This window comes from Salvelinus namaycush, chromosome 6, assembly GCF_016432855.1.
Source record: "Salvelinus namaycush isolate Seneca chromosome 6, SaNama_1.0, whole genome shotgun sequence".
Classification (NCBI taxonomy): domain Eukaryota; kingdom Metazoa; phylum Chordata; class Actinopteri; order Salmoniformes; family Salmonidae; genus Salvelinus; species Salvelinus namaycush.
The window spans coordinates 46835069-46852447 of NC_052312.1; the positions used below are offsets into that span (position 1 = coordinate 46835069).

Below are 17379 nucleotides of genomic sequence, written 5' to 3' on the forward strand. Positions count from 1 at the left end.
GCGGAGGTCTATTGTAGTGTCCAGTCAGCCAGCGGAGGTCTATTGTAGTGTCCAGTCAGCCAGCGGAGGTCTATTGTAGTGTCCAGTCAGCCAGCGGAGGTCTATTGTAGCGGTCAGCCAGCGGAGGTCTATTGTAGCGGTCAGCCAGCGGAGGTCTATTGTAGCGTCCAGTCAGCCAGCCAGCGGATGTCTATTGTAGCGTCCAGTCAGCCAGCGGAGGTCTATTGTAGCGTCCAGTCAGCCAGCGGAGGTCTATTGAAGCAGTCAGCCAGCGGAGGTCTATTGTAGCGTCCAGTCAGCCAGCCAGCGGAGGTCTATTGTAGCGTCCAGTCAGCGGAGGTCTATTGTAGCGTCCAGTCAGCGGAGGTCTATTGTAGCGTCCAGTCAGCGGAGGTCTATTGTAGCGTCCAGTCAGCGGAGGTCTATTGTAGCGTCCAGTCAGTCAGCCAGCGGAGGTCTATTGTAGCGTCCAGTCAGTCAGCCAGCGGAGGTCTATTGTAGCGTCCAGTCAGTCAGCCAGCGGAGGTCTATTGTAGCGTCCAGTCAGTCAGCCAGCGGAGGTCTATTGTAGCGTCCAGTCAGTCAGCCAGCGGAGGTCTATTGTAGCATCCAGTCAGTCAGCCAGCGGAGGTCTATTGTAGCGTCCAGTCAGTCAGCCAGCGGAGGTCTATTGTAGCGTCCAGTCAGTCAGCCAGCGGAGGTCTATTGTAGCGTCCAGTCAGCCAGCCAGCGGAGGTCTATTGTAGCGGTCAGCCAGCGGAGGTCTATTGTAGCGGTCAGCCAGCCGCTGCGTCGGCAGCACCAGCGTGAGGTCCCAATGTCACCAGCACATCCTGAGGGCATCCATTTGTTTTTCTCTTTCTCTCTTTTTTTCTTTCTCTGTCAACCCCTTCCATTGTCTTCCCTCACTGCATCACTTTGACCCTCTGCAGATTGTTTCCCCCCTCTTTCTTTCTGTTGTTCCCAGTCCCCCTGGGGAATCTCGCCTCCTGAAGGCAGTAAACCTGTTCCTTCACGTCACACAGTGTGTCCTCTACACTCAGGTCAAGGCCTGCGTCCCAAATGGCACCCTATTCCCTACATTTTGCACTAGGGCTCAGGTCCAAAGTAGTGTACTTTTTCATGGATGAGCTGCCATTTGAGACGCACCCGGGGAGTTCTCTGCCTCCCCACCACTCTGTATCCCTAGTGTCTTTTTCTCCCCATTGTTGTGGATGGCTCCTTATAGCCCTGGCCCTAGTTTGGTCTTTGTGTGGTTGTTGTCCACACATCAGGACCATGGAGGTAATGAACGACCAGGGCCTCCTCAGACACTAGCACCTGCTGAAAGGGACAGATTGGTGGGATCCTCCTGAAGTCCCCCCCTTTCCACAAGCCCCTGGGGAGCCGAGACGGAGATGAAGGCAACTCAAACGCAGGATTATCAGTCAGGATTATCAGTCAGGATTATCAATCAGTCGGTTTACAACACGAGCGGCTGATCAGCTAATGAATCAATGTAATATTGATCATTTTACCAAGCATGAGCAGTTCAGTGATATTCCTTAAAGTGTTCCAAATGGATGGAAATGAATTGAGTTATGTTCCTAACTAGCCTAGACGTTTTAGTTATGGTGTTCATTAGGAACATGGCATCTTGCTGAAAAGCACCCTAAAGTAGTCCTCTATCAATACCAAGGCACATATTTCTCTTTAAAAATGTCTTTATTCTTACTATTTTCTGCATTATAGAATAATAGTGAAGACATCAACACTATCAAATAACACTTAGAATCATGTAGTAACCAAAAAAAGTGTTAAACAAATCCAAATATATTTTACTACTTCAAAGTAGCCACCCTTTGCCTTGACAGCTTTGTCTTCACTAATATTCTCCAATGTTGAAAACAGTAAAAATAAAGAAAAACCCTTGAAAGAGTAAGCGTTTCCAAACTTTTGACTGGTACTGTATATGAAACACATTCCATTTGAATGTGCTTGAATGTGCTTTGCTATCTTTTATTATGAGCTGTTCTCCCCTCCGCAGCCTCCTGTGGTCTATATTGATCTTAATGTCACATAGTGAGACACTAGGGGCAGCAGGGTCTAGGTGAGAGACCAGGGGGCAAGGCCGGGGGGTAACATCTTTCTATCAGCCCCCATCAGTGATTTAAGGACAGCTGCTGTAGACCAGACCTAATGTGAGCTCTACTCACAGCCATTGAGCTAGTGACTGAGGAGCGAAAGTTCATTTTTATTCACTGTCCTTAAACAAGCACACACACAAAAGCACACACGCCCTCTGTCCTGCCCAGGTCTGCCCTTTGACCTCCAGAGGCATCCTTATCCATTACTCACTGCTCCAGACAGACACACACGGTGGGACAGACACTTAGGCCTGTGGGTCTCAGCCACACCTCGATGACGTTCAAGTGTGTGTGTGTGTGTGTGTGTGCGGCATCCGTGGCGTGCTTGCAACTCTCCTTTGTGTGTGTGGGCTGAGGGGCAAAGGGAGTTTCCGTTGATTACTGGCCATCGTATATCTGCCATCATTATAGGTGTCCTATATAACCTGTCCTAGAGAGAGTAATAGCTGGTGATGAACTTCACCGCTCCTCTGTAGAACTCTGCCTCTTAAGTCTAATTAGCAAGGTGGTAGAATGACTTTAGTGGGGAGAGTCAATGGACTCCTAACAGAAGGGCTGCTCTCTCCTGATGTTTAAGAGCCACTCAGTGTAATATGTTGCTGTAATGCTGCCAGTAAGAGAGACATCGTATCCTCTGCCATCATGTTGATTTGATCTGTGGATGATGCCATTAAAGATGGTGGTGGGTGATGTGGTGTATTGGGTTTAGGAGGTTGTATGTGGGTGGGTGGGTGGATGTCTAGTGAATGGAGTGTGGGAAAGTGTGTGTGTGTGTGCATATCTGTGCATGGTGAATGAAGTGTGTGTGTATGCATATCTGTGCATGGTGAATGAAGTGTGTGTGTGGTAGTGAAGTTGTTTGCCGGCACTGCTCGTTTGTTATTGATTGACTAGTCTTCAAATATTCACCTCGTCCAAATTTGACAACCCAAATTCACCTCTTTCTGCCATGTTCATCCATATTCATTGACCTGCACTGGACACCCTCTCTTTTTCTCTCCCCCCCCTCTCTCTCTCAATCTCTCCCTGTCCCTCTCCTCCCTCCATCTCTCACTTCCCTCACACCACCTCTGTTCCTCAGCCAATTGACACCAGCCAGCGGTCACATTGGCCTGACCCCTGACCCTTTGCCTGCTGGAGCGGACAGGGCACTGCATCAGAATTAGTTTGTCACCGGGCCCTGTCAAGCAGCTCCGTGATGTATGGGCCCCACCGTGCAACTCTGACCTGTGTGTTGTACCGGTCATTTAGATGGGCTGCCTGAGTGAGAGAGCATTGATTATGATGTAGTGAGGGATGGGGCCAGTCATAGACAGGCTCAGCAGTGGTCAAAGACTGAGAGAAGGTTGTGGAAGAAGTGGTTCCAATTTAGTGTGCTTTGTTTACAATGCCCTCATATACAAGGCTGTCATCAAAGCGATATGTTAATTAGTTCTGTAATTGTAGCTAAACCGAGTGAGTTATCTTTCAGGGTGTGCAAAAGTTGGGAGAGCGTATGAATCCTGACTAGAAATGGTGTGTACATGCTTATGAGGTAATGCAGGTCTCCATCATCACGTTCCCTAACGCTCTAAGCTCTCTCAATGCGGCAGTTATTTTTATTTCCGCTCTTTACCTTCCTTTAGAAGTCTTTAAAGAGTGAGGGAGTTGGAATGAAAGTCGGCTCCTGACACAGCACATTGTGCTTGTGACACACACACACACACACACACACACACACACACACACACACACACACACACACACACACACACGCTGTTTGCATTTTTGCCCCCTTCACACAGCAGCCAAACTGCAGCACTCTGCTAATTAAAAAACATGGCTGCCTCTTATTTATTCGCCGGCAGCTAATTGATATTCAGCGAGACGTTCAGCCCCCTAAACGATGTTTAATCTGACGATAGGGTCTCTAAGGCCTGCTCTGTCAGCCAGATGCAGACAGTATGGAGACAGTATGAGAACAGTTTGTGTAACTACAGTACCTTTACTTTGGTGTCATGTCCAGGGCTGGTTTCCCAAACGCATCGTAGCACCTAGATCACCTTTCATCCATTTAGTTTAGTAATTAAGAGGATCTTAGTGCTACGATGCTTTTGGGAAATCAGCCCTGGACATGGTCCCAAACATGAGAGGATATGTCTATTTTAGTGCCTCTTGGTCTTTACTTTTCTCTCTCTTTATTTCTTTCTCTCTCTTGCTCTCTTGGTTCTCACAACTTCCTCTCTTTCTCTGTCCCTCCTGAGTGCCACATGTCAGAGGAACGGTGGCCAGCCTGACGGCTCACTATGAGGGCCGGGCCACATGTCAGAGGAGCGGTGGCCAGCCTGACGGCTCACTATGAGGGCCGGGCCACATGTCAGAGGAGCGGTGGCCAGCCTGACGGCTCACTATGAGGGCCGGGCCACATGTCAGAGGAGCGGTGGCCAGCCTGACGGCTCACTATGAGGGCCACATGTCAGAGGAATGGTGGCCAGCCTGACGGCTCACTATGAGGGCCACATGTCAGAGGAACGGTGGCCAGCCTGATGGCTCACTATGAGGGTCACGCCACATGTCAGAGGAACGGTGGCCAGCCTGACGGCTCTCTATGTGGGCCACATGTCAGAGGAGCGGTGGCCAGCCTGAAGGCTCACTATGAGGGCCAGGCCACATGTCAGAGGAGCGGTGGCCAGCCTGACGGCTCACTATGAGGGCCAGGCCACATGTCAGAGGAGCGGTGGCCAGCCTGACGGCTCTCTATGTGGGCCACATGTCAGAGGAGCGGTGGCCAGCCTGACGGCTCACTATGAGGGCCACATGTCAGAGGAGCGGTGGCCAGCCTGACAGCTCACTATGATAAATCACCTTTTATCCAACCTTTTCATTCTCCCTCTCTCTTCCCTTTTTCAAGTTCGCTTCCATTTTCTTTCTTTCTCCACTTCACCCCCCTCTCTCTCCCCCCTACAGCCTTTTCATTAGAGGAACAAAATGGGATCGGTGGTCATGGAAGTCTGTCCCATTGTTTGGGCTTTAGTATGATTAGATTATCTTTAGGGCCACTGAATGGGGTTAATCAGTGGGAAGTAATCCTGACTGTGTGTGTGTGTTGTCTGAATTAGGCCATATGAACTACTGTAGTCCAAAGATAAACTCTTAACACCTGCTACACGATCACACACACAGAGAAGAAAAACAAAGTCCCTGGACACATTTCTGTCACTGCTTCCCTTTTTTAATGTCCCTTTTACTACGCATTTCTCTCTACCCACTCTGTGAGCACAGCTGCTCTGCTGGGTGTGTGTGCTGTGTGTGTGTTTGGGATCAGTTTGTGTGTTGACGTGTCTGAGCCATGTTTGTGTCTGGGCGTGTGTGTTTCTTTTGTCTTTCTCCATCTGTAATCATGGTGATACAAAGTCCTACCCGCCCCTCTCAGATGTCTCAAGCTTGATTGAGCTGTGGAAGGGAGACAGTGTTTTGGCACACAGGTCACCGTTTGGGCTGCCCAGTACACTATTACATTTCATGGAGCACGTCTTCTGACAGTCACGCATTGCACAGCTCAGTTAGTCAGTCAATTTAGTTCAATCTTTCTGTCAGTCAACTTAGGTCAGTCTTTCTGTCAGTCAATTTAGTTCAGTTAGTCTGTATGTCTTTCAAGTCAGTTAGTCAGTCGTGTCTGCTAGTCTGTCAGTCAAGTCCGTTAGTCAGTAAAGTCACTCTGTATTATAGTCAGTCAGAATAGGTCCCATATAGGCTATTGAGACTGTGGCTTCACTATAATAATATCTAATATCTACCCACCACTGCGACGTGTATGCTCTCGTTGGCTGGCCCTCGCTTCATACTCGTCGCCAAACCCACTGGCTCCAGGTCATCTACAAGACCCTGCTAGGTAAAGTCCCCCCTTATCTCAGCTCGCTGGTCACCATAGCAGCACCCACCTGTAGCACGCGCTCCAGCAGGTATATCTCTCTGGTCACCCCCAAAACCAATTCTTCCTTTGGCCGCCTCTCCTTCCAGTTCTCTGCTGCCAATGACTGGAACGAACTACAAAAATCTCTGAAACTGGAAACACTTATCTCCCTCACTAGCTTTAAGCACCAGCTGTCAGAGCAGCTCATAGATTACTGCACCTGTACATAGCCCATCTATAATTTAGCCCAAACAACTACCTCTTTCCCTACTGTATTTATTTATTTTGCTCCTTTGCACCCCATTATTTCTATCTTTACTTTGCACATTCTTCCACTGCAAATCAACCATTCCAGTGTTTTACTTGCTATATTGTATTTACTTCGCCACCATGGCCTTTTTTTGCCTTTACCTCCCTTATCTCACCTCACTTGCGTGTAGACTTATTTTTCTACTGTATTATTGACTGTATGTTTGTTTTACTCCATGTGTAACTCTGTTGTATGTGTCGAACTGCTTTGCTTTATCTTGGCCAGGTCGTAATTGTAAATGAGAATGTGTTCTCAACTTGCCTACCTGGTTAAATAAAGGTTAAATAAAAAAAATAAAATAAAAATAATATGCAATGGAATTCTGACTGACCCTGAGCCTCACAACGGCCCTCAGTAGAATAGTAGCTGTCGCCTTCACAACGGCCCTCAGTAGAATAGTAGCTGTCGCCTTCACAACGGCCCTCAGTAGAATAGTAGCTGTCGCCTTCACAACGGCCCTCAGTAGAATAGTAGCTGTCGCCTTCACAACGGCCCTCAGTAGAATAGTAGCTGTCGCCTTTACAACAGGACTCAATAGGTACAGTGGTTATAATGGCTTTGACTTGACCTCAGGGCTGGTGATGGTTACAGTGGAGAATTGTGAAGGAGGAATGTGTGTGTGTGTGTGTGTGTGTGTGTGTGTGTGTGTGTGTGTGTGTGTGTGTGTGTGTGTGTGTGTGTGTGTGTATGTGTGTGTGTTCAATGTGGATTTGAATGTGTATATAGATGTAGGATCTTAATTGAATCACTCTTTTGTTGCTGAGAATTTGCAGGAAATGCAGATGAGTTTCGTGATTTCCATAAATTAAAGATGCTCTATGCAGAAATGGCTCCGCCATTTCCTGGTTGCCAAAATTCTCATAGTACGCCTAAGTTCAGTTTGTGACAAAACGAGCAAGTATAGTGTAGAGCTCTCAAACTCAACTTTAGAAGTCAGTTCCATTGCATTTTTTTATTGTTTCCCTCTCATCAGGGACTGATTTTAGAGCTGGGATACCAGTAGTGTGGAATGAATGACCAGATAGAATAGAAAAGCAGCAGGCTCCAACCCTCGTAGGGTAAGTGTTGAATACCCTGGTGTAGACAGGAAAAGTTACTTATTGTAGCTTTAACTGAAAACCCACAGTAACACACGGTTATATTAACAGTATTGCACTTTTCATGGAGCCTACTTTTGTCCAGCTAATAGCCTAACCACCAATCAAGCAACATTATGGACTAAACGATCATAAGGATTATTTTAGCTGAGACTATAGATCAAATTAAGATCCTACATCTATGTGTGAAAGATGGAGAGCGAGTGAGTAAACATGAGTTTGTGTTTGCTCAAGCATAAAGCGTTGTGGCGGTCAGTCACTCCCAGTTTTTGAATACTAAACAAGTTGAAATGTCATTTTGAAGATTTTATCAGCACTTTGCTCTCTGCCTTTCTTTCTCTCTTCCTCTCGTTCTCTTTAAATGCTTCCTGTCTTCAGGAGATTACACGGAAGGTAAGACTGGAGCGCGGAGCTCCCCATCTCTCGCTCTCTCTCGCTCTCTCTCTCGCCTCCCATCTCGCTCTCTCTCTCGCTCCCCATCTCGCTCTCTCTCTCGCCTCCCATCTCGCTCTCTCTCTCGCCTCCCATCTCGCTCTCTCTCTCGCCTCCCATCTCGCTCTCTCTCTCGCCTCCCATCTCGCTCTCTCTCTCGCCTCCCATCTCGCTCTCTCTCTCGCCTCCCATCTCGCTCTCTCTCTCGCCTCCCATCTCGCTCTCTCTCTCGCCTCCCATCTCGCTCTCTCTCGCTCCCCATCTCTCTCTCTCTCGCTCCCCATCGCTCTCTCTCTCGCCTCCCATCTCGCTCTCTCTCTCGCCTCCCATCTCTCTCTCTCTCTCGCTCCCCATCTCTCTCTCTCTCTCGCTCCCCATCTCTCTCTCTCTCGCCTCCCATCTCGCTCTCTCTCGCTCCCCATCTCTCTCTCTCTCTCGCTCCCCATCTCTCTCTCTCTCTCGCTCCCCATCTCTCTCTCTCTCTCGCTCCCCATCTCTCTCTCTCTCTCGCTCCCCATCTCTCTCTCTCTCTTTCTCCCCATCTCGCTCTCTCTCTCGCTCCCCATCTCTCTCTCTCTCGCCTCCCATCTCGCTCTCTCTCTCGCCTCCCATCTCGCTCTCTCTCTCGCCTCCCATCTCGCTCTCTCTCTCGCCTCCCATCTCGCTCTCTCTCTCGCCTCCCATCTCGCTCTCTCTCTCGCCTCCCATCTCGCTCTCTCTCTCGCCTCCCATCTCGCTCTCTCTCGCTCCCCATCTCTCTCGTTCTCGCTCCCCATCTCTCTCTCTCTCACTCCCCATCGCTCTCTCTCTCGCCTCCCATCTCGCTCTCTCTCTCGCTCCCCATCTCTCGCTCTCTCTCGCTCCCCATCTCTCGCTCTCTCTCGCCTCCCATCTCGCTCTCTCTCGCTCCCCATCTCTCTCTCTCTCTCGCTCCCCATCTCTCTCTCTCTCGCTCCCCATCTCTCTCTCTCTCTCGCTCCCCATCTCTCTCTTTCTCCCCATCTCGCTCTCTCTCTCGCTCCCCATCTCTCTCTCTCTCGCTCCCCATCTCTCTCTCTCTCGCTCCCCATCTCTCTCTCTCTCGCTCCCCATCTCGCTCTCTCTCTCGCTCCCCATCTCGCTCTCTCTCTCGCCTCCCATCTCGCTCTCTTTCTCGCCTCCCATCTCGCTCTCTCTCTTGCACACCATCTCTCTCTCTCGCTCGCCCCCCCATCTCTCTCTGTCGCACCCCATCTCTCTCTGTCGCACCCCATCTCTCTCTCTCTCTCTCTCTCTCTCTCACACCCCATCTTTCTCTCTCTCTCTCTCTCCCTCTGTATAGGGTCTTGTGTAGGCTTTGAGGTTGATTTCCTCAGAGCTGACAGTCTTGTATCATAGGGGAGATCAGCTGGAGTCAGATGGGTGTTTATTGAAGGTCACTGTAGAAAAGAGCAGTACTGGTATCACAGGGTCATAAATAAAGAGAGCAGGCCTTCCATTGTCCTGGTCTGATGCTATCTCCCCTGTCAGACTGCAGTGTGGCTACACACACACACACACACACACACACACACACACACACACACCGATGTCCTTGAAAGTAGCAGAAGGCAATGAGTGAGAAGGCTGTCTCTTGGCATCCCCCATCACTTCCCAATAACCCATGCCCCAATACCCCACGTCCACATCCACTCATGGCTCTGGTAATGGAAAGTGTGTTGTCCATTTTTTGTGTTCTGTATCCCCTGTAACTGCTGTTGACTGAGTTATCCCGAGTGTGTCCTGTGTCTCTTCTGTGTCCATGGTTGACTGAATGCTCTAGTAATGTCTCCTCTCTTCTCTCTCCTCCTCTCTCCTCTTCTCTCTCTCCTCTCCCCTCTCTCTCCTCCTCTCTCTCCTCTCTCCTCTGATCTCTCTTCTCTCCTCTCCCCTCTCTCTCCTTTCTCTCCTCCTCTCTCCTCTGATCTCTCTCCTCTCCCCTCTCTCTCCTCTTCTCTCTCTCCTCTGATCTCTCTTCTCTCCTCTCCCCTCTCTCTCCTCCTCTCTCCTCTCCTCCCCTCTCTCTCCTCTTCTCTCTCTCCTCTCTCCTCTGATCTCTCTCCTCTCCCCTCTTTCCTCTTCTCTCTCTCCTCTCTCCTCTGATCTCTCTTCTCTTCTCTCTCCTCTCTCTCTCCTCCTCTCTCCTCTTCTCTCCTCTTCTCCCCTCTCTCTCCTCCTCTCTCCTCTGATCTCTCTCCTCTCCCATCTCTCTCCTCTCTCTTCTCTCCTCTCTCTTTCGTGTGTGTAGGCCAAGCAGCTGGAGCTCAGAGACCAGGAACTGAAGAAACAGGATGCCTTCTACAGGGAACAGGTTGCCAGGCTGGAGGACAGGGTAAGGGAACACTATCACCCAGCATACTACTTAGTACACTACACAGCACATTATACAGTAGTGTTCTATACAGCCCACTACGCAGCACATTATACAGTAGTGCTCTATACAGCCCACTACGCAGCACATTATCCAGTAGTGTTCTATACAGCCCACTACACAGCACGTTATCCAGTAGTGCTCTATACAGCCCACTACACAGCACGTTATCCAGTAGTGCTTTATACAGCCCACTACACAGCACGTTATCCAGTAGTGCTCTATACAGCCCACTACACAGCACGTTATCCAGTAGTGCTTTATACAGCCCACTACACAGCACGTTATCCAGTAGTGCTCTATACAGCCCACTACACAGCACGTTATCCAGTAGTGCTTTATACAGCCCACTACACAGCACATTATACAGTAGTGCTCTATACAGCCCACTACACAGCACGTTATCCAGTAGTGCTCTATACAGCCCACTACACAACACGTTATCCAGTAGTGCTTTATACAGCCCACTACACAGCACGTTATCCAGTAGTGCTCTATACAGCCCACTACACAGCACATTATACAGTAGTGCTTTATACAGCCCACTACACAGCACATTATCCAGTAGTGCTCTATACAGCCCACTACACAGCACATTATACAGTAGTGCTCTATACAGCCCACTACACAGCACATTATCCAGTAGTGCTCTATACAGCCCACTACACAGCACGTTATCCAGTAGTGCTTTATACAGCCCACTACACAGCACGTTATCCAGTAGTGCTTTATACAGCCCACTACACAGCACGTTATCCAGTAGTGCTTTATACAGCCCACTACACAGCACATTATCCAGTAGTGCTTTATACAGCCCACTACACAGCACATTATCCAGTAGTGCTCTATACAGCCCACTACACAGCACGTTATCCAATAGTGCTCTATACAGCCCACTACACAGCACGTTATCCAGTAGTGCTTTATACAGCCCACTACACAGCACGTTATCCAGTAGTGCTCTATACAGCCCACTACACAGCACGTTATCCAGTAGTGCTCTATACAGCCCACTACACAGCACGTTATCCAGTAGTGCTTTATACAGCCCACTACACAGCACGTTATCCAGTAGTGCTCTATACAGCCCACTACACAGCACGTTATCCAGTAGTGCTCTATACAGCCCACTACACAGCACGTTATCCAGTAGTGCTCTATACAGCCCACTACACAGCACGTTATCCAGTAGTGCTCTATACAGCCCACTACACAGCACATTATACAGTAGTGCTCTATACAGCCCACTACACAGCACATTATACAGTAGTGCTTTATACAGCCCACTACACAGCACATTATACAGTAGTGCTTTATACAGCCCACTACACAGCACATTATCCAGTAGTGCTTTATACAGCCCACTACACAGCACGTTATCCAGTAGTGCTTTATACAGCCCACTACACAGCACGTTATCCAGTAGTGCTCTATACAGCCCACTACACAGCACGTTATCCAGTAGTGCTCTATACAGCCCACTACACAGCACGTTATCCAGTAGTGCTCTATACAGCCCACTACACAGCACGTTATACAGTAGTGCTCTATACAGCCCACTACACAGCACATTATACAGTAGTGCTTTATACAGCCCACTACACAGCACATTATACAGTAGTGCTTTATACAGCCCACTACACAGCACATTATCCAGTAGTGCTTTATACAGCCCACTACACAGCACGTTATCCAGTAGTGCTTTATACAGCCCACTACACAGCACGTTATCCAGTAGTGCTTTATACAGCCCACTACACAGCACGTTATCCAGTAGTGCTTTATACAGCCCACTACACAGCACATTATCCAGTAGTGCTTTATACAGCCCACTACACAGCACATTATCCAGTAGTGCTCTATACAGCCCACTACACAGCACGTTATCCAGTAGTGCTCTATACAGCCCACTACACAGCACGTTATCCAGTAGTGCTCTATACAGCCCACTACACAGCACGTTATCCAGTAGTGCTCTATACAGCCCACTACACAGCACGTTATCCAGTAGTGCTCTATACAGCCCACTACACAGCACGTTATCCAGTAGTGCTTTATACAGCCCACTACACAGCACATTATACAGTAGTGCTTTATACAGCCCACTACACAGCACATTATACAGTAGTGCTTTATACAGCCCACTACACAGCACATTATCCAGTAGTGCTCTATACAGCCCACTACACAGCACATTATACAGTAGTGCTCTATACAGCCCACTACACAGCACATTATCCAGTAGTGCTTTATACAGCCCACTACACAGCACATTATCCAGTAGTGCTCTATACAGCCCACTACACAGCACGTTATCCAGTAGTGCTCTATACAGCCCACTACACAGCACGTTATCCAGTAGTGCTCTATACAGCCCACTACACAGCACATTATCTAGTAGTGCTCTATACAGCCCACTACACAGCACATTATCCAGTAGTGCTCTATACAGCCCACTACACAGCACGTTATACAGTAGTGCTTTATACAGCCCACTACACAGCACATTATCCAGTAGTGCTTTATACAGCCCACTACACAGCACATTATCCAGTAGTGCTTTATACAGCCCACTACACAGCACGTTATCCAGTAGTGCTTTATACAGCCCACTACACAGCACATTATCCAGTAGTGCTTTATACAGCCCACTACACAGCACGTTATCCAGTAGTGCTCTATACCGCCCACTACACAGCACGTTATCCAGTAGTGCTCTATACAGCCCACTACACAGCACATTATCCAGTAGTGTTCTATACAGCCCACTACACAGCACGTTATCCAGTAGTGCTCTATACAGCCCACTACACAGCACATTATCCAGTAGTGCTCTATACAGCCCACTACACAGCACGTTATCCAGTAGTGCTCTATACAGCACATTATATCTCATCAGCATACACCCTACTTAAAACAGCTTGTTTCACTCCACTCAGCATTACACTGTAACACACTACACCATACGGAGTCTGCATCACACCTCACACCATCTCTGCTGCCTGAGGGAATGTTTGATAGAGAAACAGTTTTCTCTGCAGCTCTGCGTCCTCGCTCCCTCCCTCGCTCCCTCCTCTCGCTCTACACCATAAGCCTCTACGGTGTTATCAGACTAAAGATGAGGGGAAACATCTTAACACTTTCTCTCCCTTTTGCTCTGCCACTGCTGTCCAACTGGCCTTGGTGTCCGTCCTCAAAGTGGAAACCTCACGCTGCTGCCAGTGGGATCTCGCGCTCTTTTCTCCCCCTCCAGCTAAAGATGAGAGGTCAAATCACACACAGAGAGAGAGACACACCGTACACACAGTGTGAGATGTGGCCCGTACAGACAGACCATGCTGCTGTTCTCAGTCAGATATGTCCTTTAGGGAAGGTATGAGGGGTCAAATACCTTGTTTAGTCCACTTAAACTGACACCCCCAAGCTGTTTCCCAATGTGTTGTCCCCTCTAGATAGGGAGGAGAGGTCTAATACTTTGCTTTGTATAAGTTTGTCCCCTAAAATCTATTAGTCTTCACGCTGTTCCCAGTTGGGTTAGTGTCCTAATGAAGGGAATAGGGGTCCAAACGGTTTGTCTCCTTATGTACAATGTCATACTGATTTAAGTCAGATATGCACTCTAATGAATAAGAAAGCCCACACATGCACGCACACACACAATCCGCATCGTAGTGGTGGGAACAGGGGTCAAACACTTTGTCTGCTAAAAGATTTGCCTCCCTACCGACAAGCTCACTAAACTCCATAAGACATCTCTTCAAGCTGGGAAAGAATAGAGCAACAATTTGAATGTACCAACACCCTCACAGCACCCAAAGACAACCCTAAAGGAGTTGGTGGTCAAACTATTTGTTTACCAAATGCTAGGGCCAGGTGTTGTTCCTGGGCAGATCACGTACATATGAAAAGTCCTGGTCCTATGGAGAGTTGGGACAGTTGACAGTTACTTGGAGTATGGTAGTGTCTCTGTGAAGTAGTAGAGTGGAGAGGAGGTCTTATTTAATGATGCTTGACAAGTCTGGCCATCAATAAATCATTAACAAAGAATAGCAGATCAATATCAACACTGTTTTCACCTGTAACCTCTCTCCCTTGGAAACACTAGCAACAACATAATAAACCTGTAGTTAGATATACTATAGTAACAGAATATTAAACCTGTAGTTAGAAATACTGTAGCAACAACATAATAAACCTGTAGTTAGATATACTATAGCAACAACATATTACACATGTAGTTAGAAATACTATAGCAACAACATAATAAACCACTAGTTACAAATACTATAGTAACAACATAATAAACCACTAGTTAGAAATACCATAGCAACAACATAATAAACCTGTAGTTAGATATACTATAGCAACAACATATTACACATGTAGTTAGAAATACTATAGTAACAACATAATAAACCACTAGTTACAAATACTATAGTAACAACATAATAAACCACTAGTTAGAAATACTATAGCAACAACATAATAAACCTGTAGTTAGATATACTATAGCAACAACATAATACACCTGTAGTTAGATATACTATAGCAACAACATAATAAACCTGTAGTTAGATATACTATAGTAACAACATAATAAACCTTTAGTTAGATATACTATAGCAACAACATAATAAACCAGTAGTTAGATATACTATAGCAACAACATAATAAACCAGTAGTTAGATATACTATAGGCCCATGTCCATGTGATGATACTCGTAGGAATAAGAGAAAACAGAATTAAACTGTTAGGGAGGAAGACATTTTCACAGTGACTACAGAAGAAATGTATTTAGCTTTTTTTTAAAGCCATTGTGGACTCCTTATCTGGTACAATGTTTGATTGAAAACATTGGAATAATGTTTGGTTAGATTACTATAAGACTAGTACACAGTAAAGGCAGCAATGCTGATGGCACAAAGACATGAGCAGAGATGAGTTGATGAAATTCATGAGAAATACAGCTGACTGGAGAACAGTTGGTGCCATGCTGCTGTGTGTAGGATCCAGTGGGAGCTGTGATCATAGAACTGATCTGAGACTAGTGCTACTACTAACGTAAGCTCTTATTGACCTGACAGGTGGTCATCCATCAGCTATATGGTCCCAGCTCAATATCCCCACACTATGACAACAAATCATCTTTACACGTCATGAGAGGGAGACGGGGAGAGGGAGGAGGGTAAAAGAGAGGTAGGGAGAGGGTGGATAGGGAGTGAAAGTGGGCTGGAGGGAGAAGAGGGGACAGGGGAGTGCATGTGCTGAACACCAGTGAGCTTCGGTCCTATACATTTATAGAACAGTATTAATGTGATAGATATGATCAATGCCACCGGCCCCAAATGCTTGCTTCCATTTAACGAACCTGTCACAAACAGAGCCTTCAGAAAGTATTCACACCCCTTGACTTTTACTATGTTTTGTTGTTACAAATTGGGATTTAATTGTCATTTTCTATTCAACATTTTACAAAAAATACTCTGCATTGTCCAAGTGGAAGAATAATTCTAACATTTGTAAAACATTTATGATAAATTAAACCCCCTCTTCATTAGATAAGTATTCAACCCCCTGAGTCAATGCATGTTAGAATCACCTTTGGCAGTGATTACAGCTGTGAGTCTTGCTGGGTATGTCGAGGAGCTTTGCACACCTGGATTGTACCATATTTACACATTCTTGAAGCTCTGTCAAGTTGGTTGTTGATTTGAGTCATTTTAGCAGACAGTCTGTCCCAGAGAGACAGTAGTGAGGGCAGACATGTCCTTCCTTGTTCATACTGGTGCCCCGTGGGAATCAAACCCACACCTGGCGTTGTAAGTGCCATGCTCTACCAGCTGAGACATTTTCAAGTCTTGCCATAGATTTTCAAGCTGATTTAAGCTAAAACTGTAACTAGGCCACTCAGGAACATTCAATGTCGTCTTCGTAATCAACTCCAGTGCATATTTGGCCTTGTGTTTTAGGTTATTGTCTTGCTGAAAGGTGAATTTGTCTCCCAATGTCTGTTGGAAAACTCCCTAGTCCTTGCCGATGACGAGCACACCCATAATATGATGCAGTCACCACCATGCTTGAAAATATGAAGTGTTACTCAGTGATTTAAAAAAAAATCTGTACAGGCTTTCTTCTTTTCACTCTGTCATTTGGTTAGTATTGTGGAGTAACTACAATGTTGTTGATCCATCCATAGTTGTCTCCTATCACAGCCTTTAAACTCTGTAACTGTTTTAAAGTCACCATTTAGCCTCATGGTGAAATCCCTGAGCGGTTTCCTTCCTTTCCGGAAGGTTGTATTGATACACCATCCAAAGTGTAATTAATAACTTCACCATTCTTAAAGGGATATTCAATGTCTGATTATTAGATTTTCTTTTACCCATCTACCAATAGGTGCCCTTATTTGCGAGGCATTGGAAAACCTCCCTGGTGTTTGTGGTTGAATCTGTGTTTGAAATTCACAGCTCAACTGAGGGACCTTACAGATAATTGAATGTGTGGGGTATAAAGATGAGGAAGTCATTCAAAAATTGTTAAACAATTTTTACACACAGAGTGATTCCATGCAACTTATTATGTGACTTGTTAAGTAAATTTTTACCCCTGAGCTTATTTAGGTTTGCCATAACAAAGGAGTTGAATACTTATTGACTCAAGACCTTATTTATTAATTTATTTAAAAAATCAAAAAGAATATTTCTGCTTTGATAGTATAGGGTACTGTGAGGAAAAAAATCTCAATTTAATCAATTTAAAATTCTGGCAGTAACACAACAAAATGTGGGAGAGGTCGAGGGGTGTGAATACTTCCTGAAGGCACTGCACAAGCAGCATACATGCTGGTTGTGGTTCATTTATTGGATAGCTTCATTGGGGGTCTTTTATTTCAAGGTCATTGAAATGGTGGCACATTAGACTAGAACTGTCAGAAAAACAAAGGAGTGTATTATCTGTGTTTGTGTGTGTTGTTATGAGAGTTTGTGTTATTCTGTGTGTGACTTGTGGATCAATGGCGGGTGTATTGCATGTTGTCTTGCTGTGAAATCGCTCAGGGAAACTGCTGGAGTTGCTGTTGGTTAGAATCTTCTAAACAGCCTCTCTATTCTTCCTTTCCCACCTCTGTCCAGCT

At 46.5% G+C, this 17379-nt stretch overlaps 1 protein-coding gene across 1 annotated transcript in view; it reads left to right on the top strand.

Moving 5' to 3' along the window:
• chchd3a (coiled-coil-helix-coiled-coil-helix domain containing 3a) overlaps nucleotides 1-17379 on the top strand; it is a 94554-nt gene that overhangs the window by 48205 nt on the left and 28970 nt on the right. The window contains exon 6 of the mRNA XM_038996741.1: nucleotides 10124-10207. Coding sequence (XP_038852669.1) covers nucleotides 10124-10207 — 84 coding nt within the window. The remainder of the gene's footprint in view (nucleotides 1-10123; nucleotides 10208-17379) is intronic.